This window comes from Botrytis cinerea, chromosome 13 (genome assembly GCF_000143535.2).
Source record: "Botrytis cinerea B05.10 chromosome 13, complete sequence".
Taxonomy (NCBI): domain Eukaryota; kingdom Fungi; phylum Ascomycota; class Leotiomycetes; order Helotiales; family Sclerotiniaceae; genus Botrytis; species Botrytis cinerea.
The window spans coordinates 245,205-269,492 of record NC_037322.1 but is presented as its reverse complement, the minus strand read 5'-3'; the positions used below and the strand labels follow the sequence as shown (position 1 = coordinate 269,492).

The 24,288-nt window shown below is 43.5% G+C and overlaps 6 protein-coding genes across 7 annotated transcripts; 2 read left to right on the top strand and 4 right to left on the bottom strand.

Annotated features, from left to right (window-relative positions):
* Positions 1–1,428: 1,428 nt before the first annotated feature.
* Positions 1,429–5,867, top strand: BCIN_13g00680 (hypothetical protein). Of its 2 annotated transcripts, XM_024696623.1 has the most exons (9): positions 1,429–1,538; positions 1,766–1,814; positions 1,871–1,936; positions 1,999–2,057; positions 2,123–2,141; positions 2,196–2,261; positions 2,323–2,980; positions 3,209–4,226; positions 4,274–5,863. In XM_024696623.1, the coding sequence occupies exons 2-9, from the start codon at positions 1,812–1,814 to the stop codon at positions 5,385–5,387; spliced, it is 3,003 nt and encodes a 1,000-aa protein (XP_024552437.1). In that variant the 5' UTR covers positions 1,429–1,538; positions 1,766–1,811; the 3' UTR covers positions 5,388–5,863. The 2 variants fall into 2 exon arrangements, with proteins under 2 accessions (XP_024552437.1, XP_024552436.1); XM_024696624.1 differs by having other exon boundaries at positions 2,323–4,226; positions 4,274–5,867.
* Positions 5,868–6,663: 796 nt separating this feature from the next.
* On the bottom strand, positions 6,664–9,533 carry BCIN_13g00670 (hypothetical protein). The gene is made up of 10 exons (XM_024696622.1): positions 9,402–9,533; positions 9,321–9,352; positions 8,794–9,261; positions 8,708–8,726; positions 8,465–8,659; positions 8,114–8,415; positions 7,847–8,053; positions 7,285–7,787; positions 6,903–7,209; positions 6,664–6,825 (listed from the first exon to the last, which is right to left on the bottom strand). Exons 1-10 carry the CDS (start codon positions 9,478–9,480, stop codon positions 6,727–6,729), a joined length of 2,211 nt encoding a protein of 736 aa, XP_024552435.1. The 5' UTR covers positions 9,481–9,533; the 3' UTR covers positions 6,664–6,726.
* Positions 9,534–9,691: 158 nt separating this feature from the next.
* Positions 9,692–11,115, bottom strand: BCIN_13g00660 (hypothetical protein). Its single transcript, XM_024696621.1, has 3 exons — positions 10,847–11,115; positions 10,454–10,783; positions 9,692–10,392 (listed from the first exon to the last, which is right to left on the bottom strand). The coding sequence occupies exons 1-3, from the start codon at positions 11,048–11,050 to the stop codon at positions 9,970–9,972; spliced, it is 957 nt and encodes a 318-aa protein (XP_024552434.1). The 5' UTR covers positions 11,051–11,115; the 3' UTR covers positions 9,692–9,969.
* Positions 11,116–11,775: 660 nt separating this feature from the next.
* BCIN_13g00650 (hypothetical protein) lies at positions 11,776–12,703 on the bottom strand. The gene is made up of 2 exons (XM_001557126.2): positions 12,399–12,703; positions 11,776–12,334 (listed from the first exon to the last, which is right to left on the bottom strand). Exons 1-2 carry the CDS (start codon positions 12,504–12,506, stop codon positions 11,912–11,914), a joined length of 531 nt encoding a protein of 176 aa, XP_001557176.1. The 5' UTR covers positions 12,507–12,703; the 3' UTR covers positions 11,776–11,911.
* A 2,728-nt stretch (positions 12,704–15,431) lies between these two features.
* On the top strand, positions 15,432–16,313 carry BCIN_13g00640 (hypothetical protein). Its single transcript, XM_024696620.1, has one exon. It carries the CDS (start codon positions 15,527–15,529, stop codon positions 16,178–16,180), a length of 654 nt encoding a protein of 217 aa, XP_024552433.1. The 5' UTR covers positions 15,432–15,526; the 3' UTR covers positions 16,181–16,313.
* A 3,435-nt stretch (positions 16,314–19,748) lies between these two features.
* Positions 19,749–22,521, bottom strand: BCIN_13g00630 (hypothetical protein). The gene is made up of 2 exons (XM_001546023.2): positions 20,671–22,521; positions 19,749–20,567 (listed from the first exon to the last, which is right to left on the bottom strand). Exons 1-2 carry the CDS (start codon positions 22,379–22,381, stop codon positions 20,173–20,175), a joined length of 2,106 nt encoding a protein of 701 aa, XP_001546073.1. The 5' UTR covers positions 22,382–22,521; the 3' UTR covers positions 19,749–20,172.
* Between the last annotated feature and the right edge of the window lie 1,767 nt (positions 22,522–24,288).

Genomic DNA, 24,288 nt, shown 5'->3' with positions numbered 1-24,288 from the left:
GAAGATTTAGATCGTTTTAGATATTGGTAGGCGCAGGTAATGTAGGATCAAAATTAAGTTTTAGAACAGCAATTTGCAAGTGAATTAGCCTGGGCGGGGGTGAATGAGCTGGGGTGAATGGGCGGGAGAAAGAGGAGGAATTTTGAAGTCAAGTGTTCAGTAATCTTGTAAGTATCTCAGACTGGAAGTGTGAGAGGGGCAATAACAATCTAGGTGTTTGATGATGCTCTCTCTTAATTGGGACTATCTTAATATATGGTCCTCCACAGAACGCTCTCATGGCAAGATTGAGGGAGTAGCAAAGATTAGAAAGAATTAGAAATAAATGTTAAAGTGTTTGGAATCGGATGGGATATAGCCATTTTCAATTCGAGATGTGATATATTCAATTAGCAGAAGTGTGGTCTTTCCAAGAAGAGATAACATCAATGTCAACGTTCAGAACCACAATTTGCAGGGATATCAGCCCCCCTATTTATATGTAATATGCGATAATCGTGTTTTCATAAGAAATTATCGTGAATTCCAATTGATGCGGTCCTTTCTTGGGGAAATCATAAGAATCAAGCAAATCTGGTGTCCTTAGGGATTTGGTAGGGTATTCGAAGGACAAAGCTCGGGAGTTGAGGTTGGGTTGTTCCAAAAGCGTGGCCTGGCTTAGCGGATGCGCTAAACCCCTTTAGTCAAATGCCAACGATGGCATCCGCCCGGATTTTCTTCTGGCAAAACTTTTGTGTGTTGTGAGACTTTTATGTAGAATGGTCAGTCATGATCAATTTTTTGAAGAAATGTCGGCAACGACAACTTCATTCAGAGTAACCGTGGCCCAGCGTCAATCGATTTAATATGCAAAGGCACAATACAGCCGTTCTTTTCACCCCCCTGAATCTAGACAGAACCCTTGGGACGATATCAACAAACCACTACTCAACACGGTATACGCCGGTACGGCTCGGACGAGTGCATATAGCCTTCGAGAGCCCATAGAAAGTCAATAACAATGAAGAAGAATGTCATCCGAGCACTTTTAAGCACTTCCCGAGTCCTTGGCAGCTAGGTCGAAATTCGAGGAGCATTACATGAGAAATGCCTATTAGTTGGAAATATTTCCCCCAAAATCATATATTTGCGGTTACTGGGTCAAATCCAAAGATAAACAGACCAATAGACATTCATAGGATAGATCTCGTCGCTGGCTACACATTGAGCACAGGAAAGTTGTTTAATTCATGGTGTTTGAAGAATTTATATCAATTAATAGAATCGAATACGGTTATGGGTCGCGAGTTCTCGAATTGGTCTCCGTCCTCACTAGTCCGTATCCATGTCATACACCCACGCTAAGCACAACCTCCCGACCTTTTCTTATGTTCTTCTTCTTTTCCCCAATCCACTTCTTCTTCCTCCTCTTGTCAACTCTTACAACGCGTAACAATCAACAAATTTCATCAACCACCAACCCACCACATCCATTCTACAGGTTTGGGGGATTTCTATATCACGTACCGAGACCCCTGGACGCGTCTTGAGCCATATCTGTAAGTTAAGCCGTTGATACTGATATACTTCTACAAATACTACCCAAACTGTGGAAGTGTGATCACAATCACCCTTCCTACACTACTCCACTCCACGTCACCGTTAGATCAATTCATCACCAAAATTTTAGGAGTTTCAACTCTTACATAAGTTTGGCGCAAAGCATATCACTTGCTCTATGGAGGGGTAGACCAGAAACTAACATTCTTTCTCTTTCCCCCCTCAGGCTTTTCTGCTTGGTCAAGGCCCTTTGACAACAAGTACATATAACAATGGTAAGATTCACATTTCCATCCCTCCAAAGGTTATACACATGACTAAATTTTCTTAGGTTCTCTTCAAGAGGAAACCAGTGCAATATGCACCCAAGCCACATGTCGAAAATGAAGACACAGAGGTACAAACTTAATTTTACCCAAACATTTACTACCATGCCCGGATGGCTAATGACAGTCATAGGTCTGGGTAATTCCTGCTACTGGAGAGTATTTCTTAGAGTATGAACAATACTTAAGCCGGTAAGTTTCACATTTTTGCCCCTCACTTAGAACCTTCCGAGGACCCGCGCTAACAACAACAACAGAATGGATTTCTATAGACAGGTTTGAAACTTCTCCAATAGTAGCTAGCTAGCAATACTTACTAATAACTTCTAGCATAAATTCATTTGCCAGATTTCAGGTCATTCTCAGTTAACATTCTTCGACGCACTCAAGAGTGAGGTAGGGGAATTCTAAGAATCGCATTGCGCCATTGAAGGGGGAAAGCTAACATATTATATAGTTGGCAGGCGCACAAGAAGTCGAAGAGGCATTCCCGAATCCATTGAAGCAACCAGTTCTAAGACGTGTACAATTCTCAACTATTTCCCGAATCGATACCTTGGTGGACATTATTTTCGAAGAGTTCAGATCCGATTATTTCCCCGGCGAGGTTGTTACAGTTCATGTGATTACGGGCGATCGACTTACTGGTACCGTAAGAGAAAAAACGCACTTCGGAAGCAAAGTTCTGCCAGATGGCTCACTAAGCGCACCTTTCTCGAGATATTTCGTTAGTCTGGATGGCCGACCAAATGAAGAGGCAGTGGTGGATGACCAGCATATTACTCGTGATCGCAAGATATTCACAAAGCAAGTTCTGCGATCTTTTATTAAGAAAACCGTTACAAGAGAGGCATGGACCGGCGCGCCTTGGCTGGTGAAGCACGACGTGGCCGCCATTTACAATATCGATACCAGGATTCCTCCACATCTTCGATATGAGAGTAAAGCTGCAGAAAGAAAACAAAATCAATCTCAGAAAAAATCGGGAGGGACTGATTTTGATAATATGATTGGTAGCTTTCATGGAGGAAATGGACCACAAGCTAGACTCCCGGAGTTGAAGCCAGCACCCAAAAGCCATAAAAGCAAGCAGCAACAATCCCAACTAGCAAAGGGTAAGCAGCAGCCATTTTTAGAGCAAGCTCCTTTAAATTTCATCCCTGCACATTTCCCTCCCCATCATTTCTACCCCCAACCCCACCCCAACTACAATCCACCACAAATTCCATACAATTCTCACCCTCCTCATCCTCCTCAACCCCACCCCAATTACAATCCCCCTCCTCAAATTCCATTCAATCCTCATCCTCAAACTCCTCCCTTCATGTCTCACACCTTTCAAGTCAATGGACAATCACAACAAGCGGGACCCCACTTCCAGAATTTTCACAATTCTAGCTTTGCGCTTGCGCCTCTTGCATCGCTTCCTCCGGCTCCTCCTCCACCGCCTCCTATCAAATACCCAATTGAGGATTTGGAAGTTCCTCCCCGAGTTGATGGACCGAAACGACCCGATATCAAATACTTTTCGCAAGATAATCCAATGATGGTGGGAAAACCAAAGGCCGAGGGTAATGGCATTCACATGTCATCGATTGGACAGTTACTGGAGACCTGGGACACTTTGAATGTTTACTGTCAAATCTTCAAGTTGGACTCATTCACTTTTGATGACTTTGTCGAAGCCTTACAATTTACATCTGAAGATGTAGACTGCGAACTGTTCGTCGAAATTCATTGCGCTGTTTTGAAAATCTTGGTTAATTCTGAAGCCGATGATGGAGAGATGCAAATTCGGTTACGAGAAATAGAGGAGTCAGATGACGAAGAAGAGTCCGATGACGAGGCTAGCGTTGCACCATCACCTACACCAGAGCCAGAGCCAAAACCCAAAGGGCGCGCTACCAGAAGTAGTCTCGCAAAAGCCGAGGCAGAAGCTTTACAAAAAGCCGCCGAACAACCTCCCGAAGAGCCCGCTGGACCAGTCAACACTCATCGCGCAGCCGAGATGGAAGATAGTCTTGAGTGGGCCCAGAAGCTAAGAAAACGTGATTTCAAGAATGGTGGCTGGGAAGCTATTATGGTCGGCCTTTTGTATCAACTTTCGAAATACGAGAGATACTTTGCCGCCTGTGAATCACTCCTTGTTGAACTCGCCCCCCTCGATTCGGAGCCAACGCAGGAAACCGCTCGCCTACAGTACGCTAAACTTGACGTTAACCTTCGTATCAAGGCACTGCAAATTATTTGCATGCTTACGATGGAGACTAAAGCAATTCGTGGTTACATGGAAGAGAGTAGTGAACACATGACGGAGCTCCGAAAGGAAAAAATAAAGTACCAGCGTGATAAGAAGGATGCGTAAGTAATTCGATATAATTTTAGGGGGAATTTACTAACTGTATTAGTCATGATGCTCTCAAAAAGCTCAATGAAACGCGCAAAGCACTCGAACCACCACCCGAGCCAAGTCCAGCGCCAGCTACAGAGAAGCCTGCAGAGAAAGAAGCTTCAGCCAGCGTCAACGGAGATGTGACTATGGTCGACGCCGAGGATGAAGTTCAGGACTCTCATGGTGATGAAATTATGGACTCAGATGGAGAGGCTCCCCCAACTCGATCATTACGCCGCGGATTAGATCGAGCAGCAGAACGAAAGCGTAAGCGTGAGGCCGAGCAGGAGAAGAAAGCAAAAGCAGAAGCTGAGCCTAAGGCCCCCAAACAATCTAAGGCCCTCACGAAAGTTCTCAAAGACATCCAAAAATTGCATGATGAGATCAAGCATTGCGAGGAAGAGATTGCCATTCTCGATAATGACCTCCGAGAGGCTGATTGCCCTCGCACTCGTGTACTTGGCAAGGATCGATTCTGGAATCGCTATTATTGGTTTGAGCGCAATGGTATGCCATATAGTGGTCTTCCTACCAGCTCTACTGCTGAGGCTGGATATGCCAACGGATGTATCTGGATTCAAGGACCGGATGATCTTGAGCGCGAAGGTTATATTGAGATGCGACCTGAGTGGCAAGATGAGTATCGATATAAATTCAACCTGACTGTGCCGGAAAGAAAGGTTATGGAGGAAGGAAATACTCATGTATTCAATTCTCGTGAATGGGGATACTATGATGATCCTGAGTCAGTCGAAGGCCTGCTTAATTGGCTTGACGCCCGTGGAAACAACGAGTTGAAACTTCGAAAAGAACTCCAACTTTACAAGGACAAGATCATCACTCACATGGAAAAGCGCAAGGAGTATCTCAACCCTAGTGATGAAAAGAGTATCGATTCTAGTCACAAGCGAATGTCCACTCGTGGAAAACAACAACCTCATGTTGATCATACAGCTCATCGATGCCTATCCTGGCACAACAATACGGCAATTGAAGAATTAGGTCACTTGCATTCCGATCCACCACGAAATCGTAAGCAAACTAAGAAGGCGGCTCCTATTTTACCACCGGCAATTGAAGAAGAGAGACAAACTAGGAGCGAAGCGGCTAAGAGACAGAGAAAGCGTTAAGTTTTCGGTGTTTTACAGCTTTGAGAATGATAGATCACGAGCGCTCGCAAAATTTACTGGTGCGTTTTGTTCATGGCTATTTCATATAGAAAATCTTGAACGCGCATGGAGTTCATTGGTTCTATGTATTTGAATTTGGCCTTGGGAGGAGTTTATGGGTTTATGGGCTTCAAAAACACATTTGAAGTTGGGAAATAAGGAAATCACAAAAGTCATGGGAGTGCGTGCATATATGGTATTTTACAAAATGGATTGGTTTGTATTTAGACGGTCTGTGGTGAGGGAAAGCATTGCTTGCGTTGCATTTGGATGGTGTTGGCTGGATTGTGTTTTGATGGTTAGTTAGCACTGAGAGGGAGCACTGAAGAGAGGAGAGACTGGAGATCTGTTTGTATGGAATGTTATTTGCTTCATGAGGGAGCGAGCGAAGAGAGCAGTAGTATAGTGAGTGATGCGAATACCCAAAATACATATCAAATTTTTGTGTCAAGTCTTTTGTTTGTGAGATGCTTTTGTGTGTGTGATTAGATGCATTGGGCACCGGTGTATTGTATTCTCGTTTCTTAGCACCAAGATATATTCCAGATATACTAATAATAGACCAGGGTGTCCAATAGTACGGACTGCAATCCAACAATGAAGATTATCAAATCTTCAGACTAATTAGAACATTCAAATCATTTGAGACATAGAATCTAATTGAAACATTAAACCATTTGCAGATTGCTAATTGCTTTTGAATATCCAGAAGCCTTGTCTTTTTAAACTGTAATCCGGATTGTTGGATACTGCGTAATAGATACGCAAGCTGGGATTAGAGATAGAGAGAGCAATAAGGGATAATAGTGAGGAGTGAGGAGTGAGGATGAAGAAAGATAACTGCTTGCGCATAGAGGGGAAGATTCGAGTTGCTTTTTTTTTTTTTTGATAGGGTGTAGAGAGCGAGCGAGCTGGATGGATGGATGGATGGATGCTATATTTTATGAAATAACTTGAAGCTCGACATGGATGGGAGGTTGGGAAATTTGCTTGTTGATTTCTACTTCTTTGGATTTTTCCCCATGTGCACTGGGGATTGGGATTTATTGGATGTGGATTGTGAATTTTGTAGGGGTTTCTCCCTTTCCTCTTCTTTGAGCTTGGGGTTGGGGTTTAGATTTAGGTTGGGGTTGAGGTTCAAGTAAGGTGATGTGATGTGATGGAAACGATAGAAGCGAGCCGATTTTTACTAGTACTTTTTAAACAAGACTAGTAATCTACTCGATATGGTTGATTATGATCATTAACATTTCTGATACGATTTAATTTATGCACCGCAGATGCTATGCGTAGTCTACTGTTAGTCGAAAGTGAAGGCGGCGAGATTTTCATCGTTGAGAGATGAAGACATTGTACCCCAATTATCGGAAAATAACTCCAATATATCTTCGCCCGGTGACTGTATTTGCATGTTACTTAGCTTCTAGTTGGCCATGCGTGGAAATCATGTGTATGTGTATGGAAATTGAGACTTACAGAGTTATTCCCTAAATCGTGTGGAACCGAGGACTGCGCAACCGAAGGCGCCGAGATGTTTGTCCTTAGTAAAGAACTTGGAGATGTTGCTGAGTCCTTTATAGATTCGACAGTTGAGCGGGCTAGTCTCGCAATTTCCCTGACGAATGGCAAAGCGGTGTTTGGAGATGCTAACTCTAGGCGGCTGAAGTGGCCGGTGCAGATGTCTAGCAGGGCCACATCAGACGATGCTGTTGGGAGAGAAGGATATTTCAGGATATAGATAAAGACGTTGATAGCGCTGACAAGAGGGAAGTAAAGTGCTAGACTATATATGTATTAATATGAGGGTCTCGAATATGTTCAATAGCCATCTGAACGTGGATTGTACCGAAAGACATACCATATAGGTGTCGATGCATCGACGTGGATCGCGTCGGTATCTAGAATTATTGCCCTAGCTGCGTTGACAACAGCATGTGAACTTATTGAAATGCGATTTCGTAGCGCCAACGATTGACCAGAGCCAAATAGAGAGCTGTTCCAGGGGTGCGTGAGAATTGAATGGATTGCCATGATGCTGCCATAGTAAGCATAGCGAAGATACATGACATGGTACATATTGATATTGTCTGGGCGCTTTCCATGTCTCCTGGTAGGTGCATCTGGTTGTAAGAATTGTGGAAGAGTGTCCCGCCATTCTTGGAGCTCTTTGTTGAGCTCTTGGATTACTTCCAGGGTTTTGGTGTGTGTTTGACGGAATGACTTTCCACTTGCAAGCTGCTTTGCGATTCGAGAAGAGATTTGAGCATGCTGTACTATGTAAATAAAAGGATCAATGTGTGAGGTATTGTTAGCAAGCTGTGAGTTTGGGAAGGGGCAACTAATGTCGTCGTCGTCAATGATCTACACCAGTTAGCAAAACTTCAGTTCTGAAAGCGCGAGCCCATCAAGGATAGACTCACAGATGGTCGGCCTGACCGATAACATATATGCTTCTCGATGATATAGAGAGTCCAAAACAGCCCAATTCGATGCTGTTGTTCAGCTAGTGGTAGATTCCAAGACTGTGCAGGTTGCCTGTGGAGACCTTTCGCCTGAGCCAACCGCGTTGCACATGAAGTAAGCATGTACCCAAGAGAGGGGCTTCCAAGGCCTTCAGCAAAGAATCCCTGTCAATGAAAAGTTTATCAGATCAAAGATTAATTGCCTGTGGCATAGAAAAAGCTAACCATTGCTGTTAATGCTTGCACAGCCATAAGACCCGTGCTTCCGTATAAAAGCTCAGTGTGGACGTCCAAGGCCTTTTCAAAGTATCGCCAAGCCTGCCCCTGAATTTCGCCAGACATATATGAGTATGGCGTATTAGATGAGCTGAGTCTACAGCCAGATGCGTAAACTGTGTTTCGCAGAGCATACCAAGCTGGATCATCATCAACTACATCGTTTTGAGCGAAGTGACGCCGAAGACGCGCTTCAAAGTGTTCTTTAGACACCAGACCAAGGCTAGCATCGAAAGAATGATCAAAATATGCTATGAAATGGATTAGAATAAGGAGAGAGTTACGGAAATTTTATCAGACCTTGGCACCATTCCCATGCGACGTCTTTATCAGGCTCATCAATGGTTTCATGGCGAGGATTGCGTCGCATCTTCAGTCGCGAGTCAACATTGAGCACAAGGGTCTTGGCGGTCTCGAAGAAACTCGGCTCTCCCGAAGCTTCTGAGACCCACGTAATTCCTGGGATCGAGCATATTGACAAATATGACGTGGGCCCTATAGAACGGTTAGGCTAGACGTGGGAAAATGTTAAAAGGCAGATACCATGATATTCCCACCCAACCTACTCAATACATTAATATCACAGATGATTGGCGATGGAAGCCACGATTTATAGGTGGGTCACCTACCTCAGAACCTAAAAGATCGGCACATTCGACATGTTCAACATGAGGCGAAAAGTTCTGAACCGTCTGGGGTGATGTGTGATGACCGAGAATTTGTGGCTGTGCCATGGAGGAGGTCGGCGCAAACATCTGTGCCGTCTCTTGCGTCGTGGGAGAGCAGATATTTTGATTACTCTCTGGTAACTCAAATTCCATATCATCAATCTGATCCTCATTTCTCACGGGATCATGTGGGATAGCACCAGATTTTTCCAACCCGGTGGCTTCTGCAGGATTTGGAAGTTGAGACTGCTGCTCTTCATGAACGAAACTTGTAGCATCCTGTTCACTGCTTGGAGGACTTTCTCTGTTAGAGAGCTCAATGAGAGATTCCATTCGCGCAAGTTTTTCTTCCAAGTCTTTCCTGGGTCTGTGGCGCTTCGACCGAACCCTTCGTTTTACAAATGGGAAGATACATTCTTTCCCGTGATCCTGTGCAAACGGTTATTTGAGAGTTCAATTTCAACCATTCTGCCTGGGAAACTTTTTACTATACAATTCCCACATGGATGAGTTCGACCACCTGATGATAGCGTCAACTTTTCTGTCTATCTACAAACCTACGGACTCACATTTGATCTTTTTAAGCCGGCAGTATGTGCAAGTAAAGGCTCGCTTTCTCTCTTCGGGTTCTTCCCGGGGTTCATCCATGGCCAATTTTCGTTGTAATAGAAAGATAAGAGAGAGATTTGGGTAAACTCCCCTGAGAAAGAGGCGAAGGGGGATCAGGAGAGGGCGTTACGGATTTATGGATATGTCAGCAGTAATAAGGTTTCGTCAGTCAGAAAAGCAACCAGGACGTGTACCAAGGCAATTCACGTGCAAGCTGAGTAAGCAAATAAGGTTAAATGTACCTAACTACTCCCGAGCTCCCCTGATTCCTGACTGACCGGTTCTTTTAGAAGCCATCAATTCATCACAGCTTCAAGCCTCCGATTCATCTAAACTATGACCCATACAGATTCAACCAAAGATAGTTTTGTTGTCGCCAACGGCTATTTCTGTGATATGCCATCACATGTTGCTCCTTTTGCATTTCTTTCTTAGCTAAGTCAGGTGGCTATTGAGAATAGTAATGCATATTGCCTCCTTGGCTAATTGATATAGTTCAATGTTCTGACAAGTGTGGAATTTAAACGCTTAAATGGTAGTCCAATCCATTTCGCCGAAGGCTTCCTTCGTACCGACCAAGCCGGTGATGCCCAAGTCCTCTTTCTTAATAACCACATCCTCTGCGTTCCAGCTGTTCTCGCGAGCGTAATCCCAGAATTGCAGCATGAGTCCGAGTTCTGTGCCCCACTTGGGCCACAAGGCTTCGTAGTGTTCCAACGAGATCGATACATATTGGGCAGGGATTCCAGAGACCTCAGACCAGATCTTCAGAAGATCTTTCGTAGTAAGTGTCTCGACCTCGGCGAGAACAGTTCTACTGGGCAGGGTAAGTTGAGGCTGTTGAAGAATGGCAAGAGCGAAAATTCCGATATTGAACGTTGCCGCACCGATGGTAGCAATTGGGATATCTTCGCCGACAGGCAGCAGCTGGACGTACTTGCCAGCGGTTTTCTATATCAAATAGAATATTAGCCAAACTATTAGTTGATGGTGGAATAAACCATCGACTCACCAATAAGGTAGGCGCGAGCATGGGCAAAAATATATTTGAGGCATAGTAGGTGATGAAAAAGAAGGTCGTCTTGGCTAGCAATGCCTTGTCTTGGCGAATGAACCTATCGACCTTGTTTTTGCTTTCAAAGTGAGGCACGGAGAATTTTCCACCAGAGATCTTCTGACTGTCGGGGAGTGTGCTCCAGATGTAGTGCTCCAAAGTGGTGGTCTTAGAAGCAGCCCTTGCGCAGTTGATACCATGAGTAGACTCAATGATAACGGTCTCCTCGACGTCTTTGGTAGCGAAAGGGGCGAAGAAGTCAGTGACAACGAAGATGGCATGAGAACCCTATTTCAATTAGTATATGGTAGTATAAGCTACTCGCCCCCACCGGGCTGCCAAAACACTCACCTCAAATGCTTTGACAAGGCTTGCCACATCATCAGCGTCCGCGGCCACCATCTCGACGCCCTGTGCAATGAGGGCCTTGGCCGCAGCACTCTCAACATTCCGAGTGATACCGCGGACCTTGTAGTCTCCTGACTTCAAGGCGGAGGCAACCACAGAGCCACCTTGCGCTCCAGTAGCACCGACAACAGTGAGAATCTTGGACATGTTGAGATAGAGAAAATAAAAGGGTATCGAAGACAAAAGTCAATACAGTAAGAATCAATGGGATCAATGTGAATTGAATGCTAGAAAATCATGCCGAACACATGCACTTTATATTCCGTAAGTCGGTATGTGCTCAATACTTTAAATTACATTATATAATACTGATTAAGAGACAATCAGCTCCAACTACATAGGTAAATCTACAACTTCAAGATCTTACCATTGATGATGGTATGCGCTAAGCCTAATTTGCTCGGAACTATAAGGTTAAATATGTCCGAAATGCCGGACTCCACAGTAAGTGAGACACATATCCTTATATACTGTACATTTTTTCTATTATTGCAGCCTCTTTCCGGAAACCATAGTATCCCCAGGCTGCTTGGGTCTGTAAACATCCATACACGACTTCCGTCGAAATGCCGAAGTATGGACCTATCAACAAAAACTTTCATATTCATATGGTCTAGCCTTAGAAGTCATGAAACCGTTCTTATGGGATCCTTCTTCGGTAGCCAATAGTTTCTTGATCGTTGCTACAAAGAACAATACCCGTAGCGATAATACAGTAAGGGAACATACAAAAATTAGGTTTAAATAAGTATATTCATCAAAATCAAACTTTAACTTTGGTGACAATTTTCTTACTATCGATTTCCATGAATTCACGCAACCACTATCATATGCCTTCGAATATGACTTGGCTGTTCGTCGTTTCTCTCGTCTGATACGTTTTAATGTCATCCGCCCCCACTTCTCGGTGAGATGATGATTTCTCACCTCAACCATCTTCATCTTCTGCACTAATAAGATTTGTATCCTATCAGCTCCCTCCGTGTCACCAAGTGACAGAAAACACATTTAATGATACAGTTCAGCCATCTCCTGCAGAGTCCAATATTTCCGCATATTCTCCGCCCCCAAAGCTCTAACCTCATCATCCAGATGTGTCCATAGAATCTCCCCAAAGCTCTCCATTAAAACTTTTAAATGTGAAAGCTGAAGCTCGGTCTCACCAGTGCGACACATCTTCAAATATTGATGCATTTGGTCTAGTCCATGATGAATCTCACGGTGCTGACCAACAAGATCCTCGCGAAACTCTGGCATTCGCACGGCTAGCTCGGGGAAAAAGTGCCGCTCTTCAATTGTATGATGGAGGGTGAGTTGAGTGCAGAAAGATTCGGCGAGGTTGAGAAATGCGTGAATGGATTGGTGGCTGGGGCGTTTGTTGTTGTTGCAGGCGCTGTATATCTCGTTCCACATCATGCGGAAATTGTTATGCTGAGGAGAAATTGTCAGTATTTTTCTGGATGGGCTGTGAGAATCAATCGTGTAAAGTCCTTACGAATAAATCCATGTGGTCTGCTAGTCTGTTAAAAGCTTTGAACTCGGATAGAGTTAGCTTGGGAGGCTGGGTTGATGCTTCCTCGATACCCGTTTGTTGACTCCCCATGATGATGTATTTGGCTGAAGAAAGTGTAGGATAGATGGAAGAGTTGTTGCAGTATCTACGTTTCAGTAGTGTAGACGAGTAATTATCGTACTATAGGTGATGGGCAAGAACACTGACTGGGCGGCCAGTCATAAGGTAACAAATCCGATAATTATTACAATGCCAATTTGGAGTACCAATAATGCTTTGAAAGATCGAAAACCAGCAGAAGAGGATGAATCAGCTCTAAATGATTATCAATCATGACTTTTCCTAGGACTACGGGGTAGAGTAGAGGTGATTTGGCGACCTTTCCATCTTCGTTCGGACTCGGGATCACTATACTTAGCGAGCCTAGTAATGATTTGGTGGGTAAATTTGGAGCTCAATTCAATAATCCCAAAAAGAAAAGTTTCGAAAGTTCACAAATGCTAAGGAGGGGTTAAATACCTAAGGATGGTATTTTATAGCTAATTGGAAAACATAATTACCCTTCATTGCCCCTTAATTTGATACATAGTTTCCGTACCTTTCAATGCAGGATGTGTTACTTTATGTGGTTCCACAGAATTCACGCGGAATCGGTATCCGTAGGGAAATATAAAAGACAATATGTAGTGTTGGATACCCGAGAAAATATCCTCCTCATTGAAAAGTGTCGACACGCTGGCTCTTTTGAAAAGCCTCATGTGCAATCCATCATGGAGGTACTAATACCACAGCTGCAGGGTTTGCACTTGGTTCTTCAATCCGAGAAAAGGTCCAAATCATCATGGAAAAATTGAAAGGGGAAAACGAGGTACGTGAAGCTGTGAATAGTTTCCACTAGCATCTATATACCGTATCCTTACAGTGCGCTGTGTTCCAAATCGCCCTGCCGTTTGACATTTAAGAGGCACAAATGCGGGACTCAGTGCACTTACGACAGGATTTCTCGTTGAAAATTGCAAGCTTGACCAGCGAGGTGTTGTTTGTATGTTTCTTTGAAAGTGTCCTCGAGCGCAATAGCATTGACAACAGCTGTAGGAATCTAGAGACAGATTCTACGACGGCGTCACAGGCCTATTCATCCAACCCAATGAAGGTCTCGAATAGAACGACACCAAAGGCATGCTCATAGGGTCTGGCAAAGACGTTGGTAGAATTTTCTCAAACCCCCCTGCAGGTAAACTGTCAGATTTTTCGAATCTCAGCTGATCTAGCTGTCCAACTATAGTCGTCTAACATTTTCATCATTAGGCTTCTGCAGCGGAATAGAGAGCCGAAATGGAAAGAAAATAGCCGGCTAATGAGAAGGTACTGCGTAAGGGCTAAAGTGGGAAACTGAAGATTACTTACTAGTAACGCATTTAGTTTTCTATTGAGAGATTTCATAAGAGGATAATTGATGCAATACGTTGCTGTGAAATATACGAGCTAACTATAACCTTACCCGTAGGAAATCTGTTAATTCTAGATTCGAGAATACAAAAATGATATGCTAAGAAACCCATACCTGCTCATCTCATACGCAGATTCACTTATGACAGATAGATATCCTTATTCCTCCGAGTCGCTGGTATAATTGATTGAGTTCGATCTTGGTTGGGTTACAGACTTATTACAGTTGAGCCCCGTTTCCCGAAGTCAGAATAACCTTACTAAGAGCTAAGATGCTCCGAACGCTATACCGCATTTGTTCGGAGCTGAAGCTTCCCGAGCGAAGCCGAGATGAGCGCGCGATGCAATGCACTAATAAAGCAAAAAACAAATCGAGGGGAAAGATAGAATTGATACTACGCCACTATGCGATTTAGATGATTTTACTTATAAGAAATCTAGTAAGAACAATTATCAATCTAGGCAGTTTATTATGATTATGAAGGCGTTTTATTGATTGAGTTAAAAAGATATTGAGGAAAAGAGAAGTAGGAAGATTATAATATAAACACCATAAACATCATAAACATCGCAACACCACTCAACTATAATTTCGACTCTATGCACACATTCTCCACATCCCTCCATTACTACAATAAAGATATATCCCCTCTCTCCAATCCAATCCCCTTCCCTCATATCCTGTACCTCATACCCCATACCCCATACCCCACAATAGCTGTCTCCTCAATTATCTAAATTGTGGATTCGGGGATTTAGACATCTGGGGATGTAGATTCACAGGTCTTTGTGTATGTGCAAGTATTGCCATAGCAATAATAATAAAGACATTCCCTAGCGAGACAGTTTTACCTACTTTGTCGATTATATATCTAGACATCTTGATATCTAATTAGACATTGGTAGATATTAAACAGACGAAAATCTGTGTTACCACGAGGAAGGTATTTTCTCGTCAAATCCATCTAGCTATCTAGGCACCTATCTAGATATTAAAATATATAGAACGTGTTGCTGTAATGAAGTTTGAACACTCGAGAGGAGATTCGAAGCGGGAGGCAGTGGAAGAAGGTGTAAGAGGAGCATTGAATAGCACATTGAGAGGAGCACAAGCGGGCGTACAGACTGGCAGGACACTACAAAAATAGGCTCTAGAATACCTCCTGAAATAATGATTTGTATATCTTAGCAGTTGTTATAAATATTCATTAGAGATTGGACAATGAATTTGTCGCAAATTTTGAAAGTTAAGAAGTGTTCTGTCAATTCATACACCCACTGGTAGAGCCGTGGCTAAAGCAGTGAAAAGAGCAATGAACAGAACAGTGAGCAGAATATAGAGAAGAGCATTAAGTATTCATACAAGTACCCTAATGAGATATACACAGGGAAAAACATAACCAAGTTCAAAATTGAATTGAATTAAATTAAATCGCTTAAGATTCCACAACATGCTCTTGCACTTCCACGACCAAACGCACGATCTCCAATTGTGATATCAAAATTGAATTCCAAAATCTTTGGGAACAATTTTGAAACCCTTCTACTTTCTTCCTTTATTTTACTGATCGTTTCGTCTTCCAAAACTCTCTACTGTTAACTCGATAAATCCAAATCCTGCGGCTTCTCTCGAGTTCTCGATACCTCTAAAATCTGCAACAATGGCCCACCATGTCGTCGATAGATTCGACTTAGGTAAGCCTGACGACGGCTGTATGCGTCTGCAATTGCAGAATCAAGGTCTCCCTGTCGACGGCAACATACTTTCTCAAAACCCGATCGCAGATCAAGGTCGCCATGTCGACTACGAAATGCTTTCACAAAATCAGATGGCAGATGAAGGTTTCCATTTTGACGGCAACACGCTTTCTCAAAACCCGATCGCAGATCAAGGTTCCCATGCCGACTACGATATGCTTTCTCAAAATCAGATGTACGATGGAGAGTATGCGATCAACGACGATTTCGACATGGCCGATGCAGAAATGATGGATGACATTGTCCCAGCTGATGACAGACTTTCTTCTCACGAAGGAAATAGGGCATACGAATCTGACAACGACATCGAAATGTCAGACATAGGTATGATGGATGATGACATCTCTGCCGATAACGCTATTTCTCCTCAAGGAGAAGATGGAGAGAATAGAGTCGGCGGAGATGCCGATGGCAACGCGATCAATGCTGCTCCCGCTCCTAATGACTACATGTCACAGTATCGCATTATGTTTTTGGTAAGTCAGAATATGCAAAGCCCCTTGATCATGTATACGTCTGTGTCGTTACTAACTTCCAACGAAATAATAGGCTTTTAACCCTCCTCCCGCTGTCCCAATCGACCCAAGCCAAAGAAATCTGTTGCGTATCGTTCCTATCGAGATCAGACACATGATCTACGAATACTATTTACCGAAACCAAGAACAGTAAACTTCGATCTGATCAACTCACCAAGAGCCAGTCGCCAACACGAGTATAGATTCACAATCCCAGCAATCTTTAAAGTAGATAGTGACAGTCGAGCGTACTGGAATATGAACTATATTACTATCTGCAAGCCTCGTCTCCGAGCGATGGTCAAGTTCTACGGCACTCGTAACCCGATGCCGTTAATCTTCAACCCTAAGATCGACACGGCCTCGTTTACCTTCCTCAATAAAATACCAAATTGGGGAATGAAAGAGACCAATAGCTGGTTGGAACAAATCAATTCTTCATTGCCCAATGGACTTGCCTGTGTCAGGGTTTTAGATATTCGCGAAGTCTCCACCAAAGGTCTAGATCTCGATATTTCTGATTTGCACGCATGTTTCTTCCCTGCGCAAGTACGTGACATAACCTTCTGGACATTGTTTGGAGGGCTAAAAAAGCTTTACTTCACAGCATCCAACGTGGGTTCCTGGGAGAAGCGAAAGTTGAAAGAAGATGATTTTGTCAGATTGAAGGATTTTGTTCTCTCATATCGTGATGTGGGCATTGCTTTGAATGTACAGCATTCAATTCCGGCCAATAAAGTGGTGGTTAGGTCTTTTGTAGCGGCTTAGATGATATCTGGGGCAGAGTGGATAGCGGAGGAATGGTATGAAAAATTGGTGGAGGTCCGAATATGCAAATAGTTTGGAAGGAGGATAGCGGCACGAAAAACCAGTGTATTGGACTTCCATACTGGTGAGGGCTGGAGCAATGAAGACCGTGAGAATATCGAGGGCTGGCATGAATGGACAAAGATATAATGAATGGGCAATGAGCGCAGATTCGCATGAAGATAGATAAGTCAACGGAATACAGACAAAATCAGCAGAAACAAGAATTTAGTATCGATCCCAATATAAAAATTGTGTTTTTTGCCCATTCTTCAAGCTTGAATTGACCATGTTATCAAGTCCTGATCCTAAAGGAGAATCCCTATGTGTAGGATACAGGGCTGATAGTTCAGCACTTGCTCGCAAAGTGAAAGTATCACAACTCATCACGCCTTAAAACCATTATACCACCAAACTACAATGGGCTTACTGTGAATGGCAGGGTATCCAATATTCTGAGCCGACCAAATCCAAGCTTTCAATGTTTAAACGATCCGAACGTTCCAGTTGGGTTCGGACAATTAAAAACACTTGTATTGGAATGTCACTTATCTCTACACAACTTTGAAGATTCAAGATCCAAGACTTAACTCTCTTGTAGACCTCAATCTGCTATTTGCAAGAGAAGTAAGCACTAGCTTGCTCTTACTCTTCTCATATTCTCCAGTTCAGCACTTGCTTGCTTACAAAACAAAAAGCATCACAACTCATGATGTGTAGAAATTACCTACTACCAAGCTGGTTCCTCATCTCTGCCAGGTATCTTCAGTATCAAGGAAACAAGATCCAGTTCACCATTGGACCCTAGATCCCAGTCTTCTGGCCGCAAAAGAAAGTAAGCACAAAGTTCCTCTTATACTTATGATTTCCTCCTTAAAAAAATAGCGCATGCAATGCCCTATGCTCTCCCTCCCTCCCCCCATTGGACCTACACTCTCCTTCAAACATTTCGTTCTCTTTTCCGTCCGACCTCCTAGTAAAGGCTATCTTTCCTTTCCTTCACTCCTGCAACCAAGAAACAAACATTGCACATTGCACATGCTGTCTTTACCAGAACAGTTTCACACACGGGATGCAACTCCTCCATTCTTTCCCCTATCTCCCTGCCCATCCCAACCCCTAAGCCTTAGTATCTTTTGAATCTCACTACCTCTCAAGCCTTAGTTTTCCTCAGACTCTGCCTATCTTTTATGGCTGGAACACTCCCTCTCCCCCTTCCTCTTCTTCTCACCTCTCTTCAAATTACCCACTCCTCTCAAAAGCGAACTCCACACCCATTCTGCCACCATTCAATTCCCCATCACATGAATTCTGCTCACCTTCCAAGCCAAATCCAAGTCGTTCTTTCATTCATTCATCCTTTATTCTTTAACAAATACCCAGCGCCATCAAACAATCACTGTCCACCCCTACCCTATCACATACCTCATCCCCATCAAAAACCCAACTTTCAAACTTTCATGGTCGTGGTTATCAGTAGATACAGTAATAAGTTACAATAAGTTACCTAAATAAAATCAAGTAAAGCAGAACAAGGAGCTCGGACCATATTTTCTAATCTAGGTCACGAGACAGGTTCTGGGTTCTGGGCTGCTAGACAGCCAGTACGTACCTACCTAATCAATACTCTTGCTGTAGTTGATTCAGACATCTAGAGTCGATTTCAAGATTCTCATTCTCTCGTTCCTTGTAGGAAGTGGCATAATTCAATAGAATGAGACGCAATAAAATCACAGTCAAAAGTTACATATACAACTATCTCCCTACTCAATATCAATATCAACATCAACAGGCCAAAGAATACAAAGAGTGTGGTCGATTGGGACATTTACAAGTTGAAGTCTATCCCAAGATTCTCATTCTTTAGGTCTTGCAGGAAGTGGTATATCATGGAATAGGATGCAGGAGAATGGATTTACCATCACAATCCCAATTACAATCACACATAACTACACAACTGTCTACCTCTACCTAGGTAACCTACACATATAACCACATACCCATCCAACAGCCTCACAAGCAAGCCAAAAAAAAAAAAAGCAAAAAGAAAAACAGCAAACAACAACTATAAACAAGACACAAAGACCACATATAACATTAACCAATACAAAGATCCAAACATTTGAAATCTATATCCCCCGACTCTCATTCTCTAGTTCTTGAATCCTGCAGAATTCAGAAAGCAGTACAACGCAGCACGAAGCAATAACACAGGACAGGACACAAGAAAATAGAGTGGCTAATACAATCCTATAACTTATACAAGTATCTAACCACCCAAAACCACACAATGACTCCTATACCGACAATCCAGATCAAAGCTAGAAGGAATTCGAAAACCCTCTCCCGAACAGTTTCAGAAGGATACACAAACAGAGCTTCTCCCTCCCTCGAGCTCCTCCATCTTCTTTCCACACCACACCCTCAAACTTCTAGGGATTTGAATGGTGCAAATGGTTGCGATGGTTTAAAGAGAGAGAGAGAGAGATATATATATATATACCTCCCCCCTCTCTTTATATGTCTCTTCACTACACCCACCCACCCACACCCCAAGCCTCCCTCTACCTATCAATCCAGCAATCCAGCAATCCATCTTCCTTACAAGGCAAGGCAAGGCAAGGCAAGACAAGACAAGACAAGGCAAAGCAAATTTCAGGTCATGACATATACATGTACACACACACACACACACACATATATAAATATCCATCTACCCCCACATAATCACAACCAAAAGCCACCTAACGAAATAGAAATCCGCAGATGAAATTGTTAATAAATTGTTTCAATTTATTTCTTTGATTTATTCATTCGTTCATTTATTCGTTGCTATCTCTATCTCTAAGCCGTGTTGAGTTGAGCTGAGTTGAGTTGAGCTGAGTACAAGTATAGATCTAGTAATCAGAACTAGCAAGAAGCAATACAATATGTAGCAGTTAGCTAGAAAGTAATAGCTAATAGCTAATAGCCAATATCCAATATCTAGAAGCCAGTAGCTGGTAGAGACCTAGTTATAACCAGAAGAAGTATTCCACCTTATCTCCTTCCTAATATCCGATATCTGACACCTGACGCCTGTGCATAATATCTCATTGAGTTTTGGTGGGACGACCATCTCACTCTATCACCTCTCGCAAGGTCCTATCTCGTAAATGCCGAGTTTAACTTGCTAGATATTTCTAGCCTCATCACTAACCGTAAATGCGTAATCGAAGTAATTCTTTCACTTCCCATGCCCTTCCATCTGCGCCGGCTGTGGATGACGGATTGGTGTAGATGTCGATATCGCTGTTCCCGACACTGAAATATCCTTTCCAATTGCTGTACTAGGTGTTCCAGTTCCTGCTCCTATTCCTGGCGTGCCTATCGCTGGTGGGACATTTCTCTCGCCACCCCTCAAAAACTTTTCAGGTACTCCTCTCGCCGCCACAGTAGCATTCCCAACATAAGCACCGAGTAATTTACTCCATCGATATTCTCCTCTCAGTAATTTCTGTATCTCTTTATATGCATACGAGTTTACATATGGTAAACCTGTTTTGGGATCACGAAATTTCGCGGGGTAGTGTGTTATTGCACAAAGGGTGCGTGGTGGGTGTGTCTGTGATTTGGTTTTCGCTAAGGGGTGGGGTTAGTAGGGGCAAAAGAAAAATATATAGTACCTGAAGAGGAGAACGGAAGGGCTGAAGGAAAAAATGGTTAGGGGACAATGAAAACTTACTAGGAGCTTTAGGAAACGTTTGGTTGAAAAGAATCCTTGTCTGTACATCTTTATTCTTAATTTCGTCATCATTAAAATTCGTAAGAATTAGACAATTCCTCAATGAATATTCCGTAACAGGTGGCTGTGGAGGAGGCGGGGGAAGAGGAGCCGAGGCCGGAGAATACGGTGAGTGATGCTGAGAAGGAGCGAAAGAGAAAGGAGTTGTTTGGGAGGGCATTAGACGAGGATAATTTGTATTTGGAGGTTGAAACCCGGGGAGAGGTTTGGAACCATCGAGGGACGGGGGTTGGAGGAAGAATGGAGGGACAGCGGAAGGAGCTTGGAGAGGGATGAATGGAACAGCGTGATTGTGGGATTGGGGAAGTTGGAGGGGTCCGTTTATATGGGGAACGGCACCGGTGGTTTGCTGAGGTGGTTGAAGACCACTTATATTTGGTACAACTCCAGATGTTTGGTTTGGTGGTTGAAGAATGCTGGTTGACGGTGGAAGAGTCGGTGGCTGTGGTGGTTTGAGAACACTAGTAGGTTGTGATTCAGGATGTGGAGGATGTAGAATGTTGCCTGGAGAAGTTGATGTAGATTCCTGCTTTAATGAGATTCCATCTTTATTCACATCACTATTTGTGACTCCAGAAGCGGTTCCAGGTGTAGAGTCCTTTACATCGCCAATTGGCGTATCGTTTGTAGCCGAACCTGGAGTAGCAGCTCCTTTCAAAGTAGTTGGTTCTACAGACCCAGCTTCACTCTCATCCTCCATTTCTCCAGCCTTTCTCTTCTTCGATTTTTCCTTGGGTTCATCCGGTTTGAGTTTCTTCGATCCAAGTGTAATTAATTTCCCTCCAACCCACATCGCACGTCCACTCCACCAAGTAATAACAGGCCCGTCTAGTTTTCGATTATGCAATGCCGCCAACTTTAACCTCTGTTCTTCTTCCCTTTGTTGTTCTGCTTCTTCCCATCTACTTAGACTCTTGGAATTACTCTTCTCTACCCTTGCAGCTTCTGCCAATCTATCTTCCTGTGTCAGAGCCGGTTTCCTTGCAGCTTCCTTTGCTGCAGCTGCTTTTTCCATATTCGCCAATTGCTTTAATCTCTTCTTTTCCCTATCTATCATCTGCGCATGTAATTGTTCTTTACTTTTTTGGGTAGTACCACGAGCCGAAGCTCGAGTCGGCGCATCCTCTGGAGTTGGAATCCACGAAGCGCGTTCGGACTTTTTCTTTGGTCTAGGAGAAGGTTTCGAAGGAATTGTAGGATCGATCTTAACTCTCTTTTTGAATATCTTTGGCATGCCATCATTCATCTTGCGCTTCTTGGCCAATCGTTCTGCCTTTTCCTTGCGCTGTAACTCTTTCTCTCCTTCGAGATCATCTGCGCCGGCTGCAGGTCCTTGGTCGTCGTCGTCATCGGATGAATCCATTTGCACATCAGAGTCGGCCTCCACATCAACGAATCCATGATCTTCTTCATTTTCATCTTCGGCGAATAGAAGTTCCAATTCATCATCTGGTTCTTCTTGTTGCAGTAAAGCATTCAATCGATTTCCTGCAGTCGAACGTTTTTGTCGTGATGTGACCATCCATTCCACTTCGCCTTCTCCTTCGCCTTCCCCATCCCCGCCATTTTGTTCGCTGTCGCTACCGCTGTCGTCATCGGATGAATTCTCCTCATTTCGCATTGGCGTATCCTCATCGATATCGTCGGCCATTTTGGCTGAATTATTTTGAATGCGCTGTCACAAGTTTGGGGAAGAATATTGTCGCCGAATATTGCGCGATATTTTAATTCACTACCGGTAGCCAATATACGCTATGTGAATGCGACACTCATCTTGCAATGTTGAAATTCAAACACAATTATTGTTGTCGAAAATCAATATGGCGGAACAACCTTAAGCCGTACCTTCCCGGTCTTGTTGATATCCCCAGAATCACGTGTGGCGATCTCGCCCAGTCGCGACGCCGCTTAACGGCTCAAACACGAAACCCACGCGGCAGCTGATAAAGCGGCGACACATAAACATGAGAACTGCCAAAGAAGTACCTGTCGGAAGGGTCACCGTATCGTCACCTAACACATGACTTAAAATTTCTGCTCGAACACAACTTTAAATGCTGATCTTGACGTCACATGATCCATTTATTTACAAAGTGTGGTACGAGTTGAGTGGATTTTGACATCTCAACCCTGGTTATCCTTCTCGCCATCTACCGGCACCAGACTTCCAGCCTTGAAGATGTATGTTGAGGACACTTTTCCTTGACCCTCTTGATTTATTAATAGAAACTTACGAGAGGGTTCGGAACGCCAGGGAAGTCTCATAAAACTTGCTCGATGTTCACAGTTTATCTGAAAGTCATAGTATCAATCTATCATTCATGCACAAAACTTCTAGAAGAACTATAACACATCTCAAACATTGGCACTTCGCAAATATAACGCTTTCTTCAGCGATGATCCTATGTTTTTGGTACTAAAATACATTCCTGTGTTCGCTAGCAGCATTTCAGATATCACCGTGACAAGCTAATAAGCCGAATGCCAATCGTCTCAAGGATGAGTCTCGCAATGAAAGCGTATCCCCTTCCGAGCAAAAAAGATGTGCTCTTGGAGCAGACGACAGGGCTGTACAGCTTTCCAATTGCAGAGATGGACGCGGTTGGAGTTGCTCACATATATAGTAGTTATGCATTTGTTACCACACCGGGTATGCAAGCTAACGTTTCAAAATGAATCGAACACCAGAAAAAGATCAATCAGAGACTGGGGATTATGAACCTTACAAGCCATCATTACGAGAAAGCCAATCAAAGCTGGCAAGTAATCCAATGTACGAGTCAAAATATACCTAGGCACAGAAGATCAAGACATCAATTGAAGAAATTCCGCGCAACCTTACCCTCCGGACTCAACTGCCAACTTTTCAGGGGCAAGAGTCCGGCATATCATGTTCAAGGCGAGGGTTGGACTTGCGAATGGCTTGCGAAGCCTAAGGACCAGTAAGTAAACCGGTCGAAGGATCTGAGGAGTTGGATTGGCCTCTAGTTCTTTGTTTAGCTTCGGTGCGTGCGTGTCCCATTGTCATACAAAACAAGTCAAAGATCAATGCATTATTTTCCAAAGTTCAGCGCAGTCGTGATGGGCGAAGCGATAAACGAACATGATGATGCCGCCCACTGACCGGGGCTTTTTCAGGCATGGCCGGGAGAGATAATAAGCATAAAACAAAAGTGACGTGGAAAGGATTGGAGAATTCATTTCTGCACCTGTGGGCAGATTCACAATAGGGGAGGTTTGGTAGGGAAGGTTGCAGTGGAATCAAGTCATTGGATGGAAGCCATTGGTGTAAATGCAGGACGATTGAAATTGTGACACTGCATCAATCCCGCACCTCCAATCCTGAAACAGACCCCAAATGTCTGGAGAGGCGATTAGACCCAATAAGGAAATAGAACTCCTCGTCGTCCCAAGTCTCTCGAAAGCATGCAGAGAAACGGTTAGGATATCTCGGTGAGGGAGAAGAAAGAAGGCTATGTCGAGACAGACAGAGAGCTAACAATGGTGTTTGTGGTTAGACGGCGGTCACTCGAACAGAATTAATTCCTTACCAGCTGC